This window comes from Procambarus clarkii, chromosome 92 (assembly GCF_040958095.1).
Source record: "Procambarus clarkii isolate CNS0578487 chromosome 92, FALCON_Pclarkii_2.0, whole genome shotgun sequence".
NCBI lineage: Eukaryota > Metazoa > Arthropoda > Malacostraca > Decapoda > Cambaridae > Procambarus > Procambarus clarkii.
In genome coordinates, this window is record NC_091241.1 from 7,698,947 (window position 1) to 7,707,132 (window position 8,186).

General features: G+C 47.9%; 1 protein-coding gene across 1 annotated transcript in view; it reads right to left on the reverse strand.

The window, feature by feature from the left end:
• Positions 1-8,186, reverse strand: part of LOC123751698 (protein big brother) — a 124,775-nt gene that overhangs the window by 19,782 nt on the left and 96,807 nt on the right. Inside the window, exon 4 of the mRNA XM_069319262.1 lies at positions 699-797. Within this exon, the coding sequence (XP_069175363.1) occupies positions 699-797 (99 nt within the window). The remainder of the gene's footprint in view (positions 1-698; positions 798-8,186) is intronic.

An 8,186-nucleotide genomic window follows, 5' to 3' on the forward strand; every position in this document is an offset into this window, starting at 1 on the left:
TTATTTAAGTCAATCCTCAGCTGGAAAAGTTTCCTCGTCTGTGTTTGGTGCGTTTGTAATGTTTCTAGATTTGGGATTGGTGCATTTGAACTGTGTCCTCATCTGTGATTGGTGCATTTGAATTGTGTCCTCATCTGTGATTGGTGCGTTTGAATTGTGTCCTCATCTGTGATTGGTGCATTTGAATTGTGTCCTCATCTGTGATTGGTGCGTTTGAATTGTGTCCTCATCTGTGATTGGTGCATTTGAACTGTGTCCTCATCTGTGATTGGTGCATTTGAACTGTGTCCTCATCTGTGATTGGTGCATTTGAACTGTGTCCTCATCTGTGATTGGTGCATTTGAACTGTGTCCTCATCTGTGATTGGTGCATTTGAACTGTGTCCTCATCTGTGATTGGTGTATTTGAACTGTGTCCTCATCTGTGATGGGTAACTTTGAAAAGCTTTTATATCTGTGATATAGACCAGTCAGACCAGATTCACGACCAACTCAGCTCCCGGTTACCTTGAGGTGCTTCCGGGGCTTAGCGTCCCCGCGGCCCGGTCGTCGACCAGGCCTCCTGGTAACACACAAACAAACAAACACCACAATGAGTTTTATCACCTGTCTGCCTAAACAAAACCCACGAGAATATAAAAGCAATTCAAAATGATGTGATAAAACGAAAAAAGGGGAAAAAACAAAAATAGTCTCACCTTGCCGGGCTCCTTGTCAAAGTCGACCTCTTTATGGTTGTTGGAGAAGCCTGTGGTGGAGACTTGGAGATTCATGTTGGTGCCATTGGTCATGAAGGCCTGAGGGAGAAACCCGAAGAATGATTTAAAGTTGGAGAAAACGCTAATTGAGAAATATATTATGATATACTAATTTCCTCCCCTTGGAAAATTAGGGCTGTAATAACTCACTGGGCTGAGTCTATGGGTGGGCCAGGGTATATATATATATATTTTATACCAATGTGACATTGTTCCTATTTTATATCATTGTTACTTGTGTTCCAGTGCTTGCAGAACTGGAAGCACCTAGATGTATTCACCTAGTTGTGCTTGCGGGGATTGAGCTCTGCTCTTTAGGCCCGCCTCTCAACTGTCAATCAACTGTTACTATTATTTCCCCCCCCCCCCTCCACACTCACACATACCCCAGGAAGCAGCCCGTGACAGCTGACTAACTCCCAGGTACCTATTTACTGCTAGGTAACAGGAGACATCAGGGTGAAAGAAACTCTGCCCATTGTTTCTCGCCGGAATTGAACCGGGGATCACAGGATCACGCGCCCAGCGTGCTGTCCGCTCAGCCACCGGCCCCTGTAGAGCCGGTGGCTGAGATGTGCCTGTAGCTGTACTCGCAGGGTTGAGCTAGGCTCCTAGTCCCCGCCTTCCGAACGTTCTTAAATTAATTCAATGACTAATTTCTCAATCTTTTACATTATTGTCATATAAAACTTTGAATGTAATTAGGTTCAACAGCTTCTACGTCTAACCTGATCCTCTTATTGAGAGCTTTACCACTGAAAACGTTTTTTCTGACGTTTTGTGACGTATTTGCGTCTCTAGTTTCCATCCATGACCCTTCGTGCTGCTGTTCCTAACTTTGAACAACGCTGCTTTTGTTTAAATTGTCAATTTCCCCTCGAATCTTGTATGTTGTTATCATGTCTCCCCCTAACTCACCTTTCCTCCAGGGTGGTAAGGTCCAGTTCTCTCAGTCTTTCCTCATAGCTCAATCCCTTCAGCTCAGGAACTAGTCTCGTTGCATATCTTTGGACCTTTTCTAATTCCTCCTTGTCCTTTTTTTTCAGGTAAGTGTTCCATGCTGGTGGATCTCCCCTACGAAACAACTGGGTTCGATCCGCGACCGGGAAAAAATTAGCAGGTTACCTCTCTATAACTCTTCGCCCCTGTTCACCCAGCAGTAATTGAGCAGGTGGGTTCCATTTTTCGCTGTATATAGGGTCCGGGAAAGCCTGCTAATCCAAGTTTCTGAAGGATAAGCGGATGTCGGTGAGGTTGTTACACTGAGCTGTTGTTGTTGGGGTAATGTGAGCTCCTGACGTCAGATTAATGGCCACTCACAGGTCTTTCTTGATTGAAGAATGTGTCTTCCCTTCATCCTGTACTGCTGTACTGGCTGTTTCAGTCCTCGTCATGTGTGTGTGTGTGTGTGTGTGTGTGTGTGTGTGTGTGTGTGTGTAATTACCTAAGTGTAATTACCTAAGTGTAGTTACAGGATAAGTGTAAGTGTGTGTGTGTGTGTGTGTGTGTGTGTGTGTGTGTGTGTGTGTGTGTGTGTGTGTGTGTGTGTGTGCGCGCGCTATCCGTTGCAGGTGTGCAATAATTACGTACGGCATACACCCTTATACAGCCAGGTAGTTACTTATTAACAAAGGGAATAATGTATACTAATACACAGTGTATAATTTGTTTGCTGGGTCGTAAAACATGAAAATATTCCATACATAACGAATGGTCTGGTCTTACCTAGAGTTTACCTGTACACAGTTCTCAGAGTGTTCCCCCCCCCCACAGGTCACCCGGGGGGGGGGAGGTAACACATGATGGACCAGGTGACACACACACAATGGACCAGGTGACACACACATACAATGGACCAGGTGACACACACAATGGACCAGGTGACACACACACAATGGACCAGGTGACACACACAATGGACCAGGTGACACACACAATGGACCAGGTGACACACACAATGGACCAGGTGACACACACAATGGACCAGGTGACACACACAATGGACCAGGTGACACACACAATGGACCAGGTGACACACAATGGACCAGGTGACACACACAATGGACCAGGTGACACACACAATGGACCAGGTGACACACACAATGGACCAGGTGACACACACAATGGACCAGGTGACACACACAATGGACCAGGTGACACACACAATGGACCAGGTGACACACACAATGGACCAGGTGACACACAATGGACCAGGTGACACACACAATGGACCAGGTGACACACACAATGGACCAGGTGACACACAACGGACCAGGTGACACACAATGGACCAGGTGACACACACAATGGACCAGGTGACACACCCAATGGACCAGGTGACACGTGATGTCAAACAAAGCTCATCAACAAAGCCATCACACCGTTGATAAAGGACTCATCACACCGTTGATAAAGGACTCATCACACCGTTGATAAAGGACTCATCACACCGTTGATAAAGGACTCATCACACCGTTGATAAAGGACTCATCACACCGTTGATAAAGGACTCATCACACCGTTGATAAAGGACTCATCACACAAATACTTACGAACTTCTCCATCTTTTTTCCACCCATTGACAACTGTGTTTACAAACATTAAACAGTTAATGAGCCCCGAAGCTCATTACTCGTTATTCAACTACTCTGACACTGAAAAAGTTCTTCCTAACGTCCCTGTGGCTCATTTTGGTACTCAGTCTCCACCTGTGTCCCCTTGTTCGTGTCCCACCCGTGTTGTTTATCTACCCTGTCAATTCCTCTGAGAATTTTGTAGGTAGTGATCATGTCTCCCCTTATTCTTCTGTCCTCTATAGTGTCGTGAGGTGCATTTCCCGCAGCCTTTCCTCGTAACTCATGCCTCTTAGTTCTGGGACTAGTCTAGTGGCATACCTCTGAACTTTTTCCAGCTGTGTGTGTGTATGTGTGTGTGTACTCACCTAGTTGTGCTTGCGGGGGTTGAGCTCTGCTCTTTCGGCCCGCCTTTCAACTGTCAATCAATCAACTGTTTTTAACTACTTTTTCTTTACACACACACACACATACACACACAGGACCACTAGAGGCGGGACCAAAGAGCCAGAGCTCAACCCCCGCAAGCACAACTAGGTGAGTACACACACACACACACACAGGAAACAGCTCCGTAACAGCTGTCTAACTCCTAGGAACCTATTTACTGCTAGGTAACAAGGACATCAGGGTGAAAGAAACTCCGCTCATTTGTTTCTGCCGGCCCCGGAAATCGAACCCCGGTGCACATGACTACGTATCAAGCGTGCTGTCCACACAGCCACCGGCCCGGTGTGTACTCACCTAGTTGTACTCACCTAGTTGTGTTTGCGGGGGTTGAGCTCTGGCTCTTTGGTCCCGCCTCTCAACCGTCAATCAACAGGTGTACAGATTCCTGAGCCTACTGGGCTCTGTCATATCTACACTTGAAACTGTGTATGGAGTCAGCCTCCACCACATCACCCCCTAATGCATTCCATTAGCGTGTGTGTGTGTGTGTGTGTATGTGTGTGTGTGTGTGTGTGTGTGTGTGTGTGTGTGTGTGTGTGTGTGTGTGTGTGTGTGTGTGTGTGTGTGTATACTCTATACACCAGGAAACGACCTCCGAACCAGACTGATTTCCCTTAGTACGACCCCCATTACACGACGTAACACGAGGCGCGACCAAACAAGTCCAAAGCCACCACTACACACCCCCAAGAGCATGGGACAACAAGTCCAAGCCGACCACACACCTTGGGAGCGTGACGGAACAAGTCCAGTGCCACCACACACCCTGCAACCCGTCCTCGACTCAAGTCCATTCCATCCAGCGGTCGACCCCACAGACGCATTCATAAATTATTAAATGCTGTTCATTCAAAACGGTAATTTTCTCAAATATAAATTAATATTATAATACATTAGCATATTGTGCATATATAGGCATAGGTTAGGTTAGATGTCAACCCGTCCTCGACTCAAGTCCATTACATCCAGCGGTCGACCCCACAGACGCATTCATAAATTTTAACATGCTGTTCATTCAAAACGGGAATTTTCTCAAGTATAAATTAATATTATAATATATTAGCATATTGTGCATATATAGGTATAGGTTAGGTTAGGTGTTTAGGTTCTGTTGGCGATTATTTGTATTTGTAGTACGTGGGTGAAGCATTTATAGCATTGTGATTCGAACAAAATTCGTCAGTGAAACACTTGTTCCGGAAGTGTTCGAACGAAATCAGTTGTGAGTCGTGTGTAAACCGTTTTTCATTCATAAACAAGGGGGTTTGGCGGGTGCATGGAATGGACTTAGGGTCTTTGAAGGACGGGGCTGTACCCTGCAACGTACCCACTTTACGCATCTTAGAACCCCAATTCATAGCGCTTTGTAGTGATAAAAAAATGCAACACAACAGACATAATTCCTCACTCAACAAAAAAAATCATAAAACCACCAACAAAATTAGACAAGCCATTGACAAAAAGTTGCAGAAACCGGTTGCACGAACATCACATTAATTTAATCTCTGAGTGCGTGCTAAGTCAATTAAGCAGTTTTATGGATAACGCGCAAAAACTGGTCACATAACTGAGGTGAACGCGGCTTGAGTAAGGGGGCAACCTCCTATCTCTAGTAATTACATGAGCCTTATCACAAAATTACGGAGGTATGGCAGAACAATACATGATAAGACCGTGTGATTATTGACCCCCCAAAATGATCATTCTCTCCATTATACAGGGGGACCTCGCGGCTGAGTGAGTGAGTGAGTGAGTGTGAGAACTGATAGGAAAAGTAGGAAGGTGGTCCCTTGAGAGGTGTGTGTGTGGGGGTTGTCAGGTTGTGGGGGTTAGGTAAGGTTGTAGAGTGTCAGGTGTGTGGGGGGATCAGGTGTGTGGGGGGTCAGGTGTGTGGGGGGTCAGGTGTGTGGGGGGTCAGGTGTGTGTGGGGGGGTGAAGTGAGAGGTCCGGGGGGGGGGGGAAGGGAGTTATGATACAACAGTTCAATGAAACAAATCTGACCTCTGAAGTGTTCAGTGTTACATCCGAGACTTCAGAACTGTTCAGAACAACCTCCCCCCCCACCCCACCCTATTGCTGGGATTATTTGTGAACAGCACTCTTTCAAGCACGTGGCTTGTGTTTACATCAGTGACGTCACTCTTTCAGGCACGTGGCTTGTGTTTACATCAGTGACGTCACTCAGACACGTGGCCTGTGTTTATATCAGTGACGTCACTCAAGCACGTGGCCTGTGTTTACATCAGTGACGTCACTCTCAGGCACGTGGCCTGTGTTTATATCAGTGACGTCACTCAAGCACGTGGCCTGTGTTTATATCAGTGACGTCACTCCTTCAGGCACGTGGCCTGTGTTTACATCAGTGACGTCACTCTCAGGCACGTGGCCTGTGTTTATATCAGTGACGTCACTCTCAGGCACGTGGCTTGTGTTTACATCAGTGACGTCACTCTCAGACACGTGGCTTGTGTTTATATCAGTGACGTCACTCAAGCACGTGGCCTGTGTTTATATCAGTGACGTCATTGACAAACACGTGGGCTGTGTTTACATCGTCGGTGGCTTTACACGTGGGCTTTGTTTACATTGTCGGTGGCTTTACTCTCCGACACGTTGGCTGTGTTTACACCGTCGGTGGCTTTATTCTACGACACGTGGGCTGTGTTTACACCGTCGGTGACTAAACTCTCCGACACGTGGACTGTGTTTACACCGTGGGCCACATGCTCTCCGCCTACACCCACAAGCCCTGTGTGACCTGCTTACGTGATAAAACACCTACTCAAGGTACCTGATCAACCAGGCTGTGATTCATACGTTAGACTGCGAACAGCAGCGACTAACAGAGAGAGAGAGAGAGAGAGAGAGAGAGAGAGAGAGAGAGAGAGAGAGAGAGAGAGAGAGAGTGAGAGAGAGAGAGAGAGAGAGAGAGAGAGAGAGAGAGAGAGAGAGAGAGAGAGAGAGAGTGAGAGAGAGAGAGAGAGAGAGAGAGAGAGAGAGAGAGAGAGAGAGTGAGAGTGAGAGAGAGAGAGAGAGAGAGAGAGAGAGAGAGTGAGAGAGAGTGTGTGTGAATGAATTTGGGCACCAAAACTTGCACTGCAACATGACAAATACACAGGTGAAGGGATGAAAACAAAAGCATTACAGCGCAGGAAGCAAGAACAGCAACAAACACACTGCGCCTCGAGGGGTTGCCAAGTGGTTCATTCCCCCCCCCCCCCCCCGTCCCCTCCCCCCCCCCCCTCCGCCCCGGTTCTTCACAGGTTCACAAACTCCCCAGTCATCACTTGTTCATTTATCTCTGTCTCTCTCTCTACTTCTCTTTTGTTCTGCTGGGGCGTCTACTGTTGTGGCGTCTACTTCTGTGATGTCTACTGCTGCTGTTGCATCTACTTCAGTGACGTCTACAGCTGTCACGTCTACTTCTGTGGCGTCTACTGCTGTCACGTCTACTGCTGTGGCGTCTACCGCTGTTGTCTTTCTAACATACCGTATCTCCTACCACAAAATTCCCAACAATTACGTTAACTACCACAAAAGTTTCGCTTCTACCACAACATTCCCTCTCTCTCTCTCTCTCAAGAGAGAGAGAGAGAGAGAGAGAGAGAGAGAGAGAGAGGACAGTAGGCCTGGGAACCAGAAGCTGGCACCCCCCCCCCCCCCCCCCCTTCCCCCCGTTCCAATAAGAAGATGGCGGCCTGATGGGGGGAGGGGAATGGGGGGGCGTAGGGGGAGTAGTGGGATTCGAACAGGAGTAGGAAGGGTGTGGTGAACGAGAACAGGGATAAGGGGGGGGCGGAGGGAGCTCTAATCCAGAAAACACGTTTCCAACCCTCTCGAGCGCCACCACACGCACGCACGCACACACACACGTAAACCACCACCACAACACCGCTACTCACACCTCCCCCCCCCCCCCACACACACACCCACCGTCTTCCGAAACTGGTCTGATCTCTCTCTCTCTCTCTCTCTCTCTCTCTCTCTCTCTCTCTCTCTCTCTCTCTCTCTCTCTCTCTCTCTCTCTCTCTCTCTCTCTCTCTCTATCACTATCACTACCGCCACACCTCCATCACTTCCCCCCCCCGTGGACAGAATCACCACATTCACCATCACTATTCCCATCTGTCACCAAACTCACCATTCACCACAACACTCTGCCTCACCTAATCACCACCAACACCAATAATCACCCTCCCCCCCCTACCACCATAGCTTCGCTAATGGCCCGTAGTGGCGGCAACTACCCCCTTAATTAAGGGTCAAACGAGGCCGTGTCCAGGCTTGTGTCACCATGAATGACAATAGGTCAATCAGGATAGTGATTGACCTTATTCTTACCGAAAGAATCAGCAGGGCCTCGTAGCCTGGTGGATAGCGCGCAGGACTCGTAATTCTGTGGCGC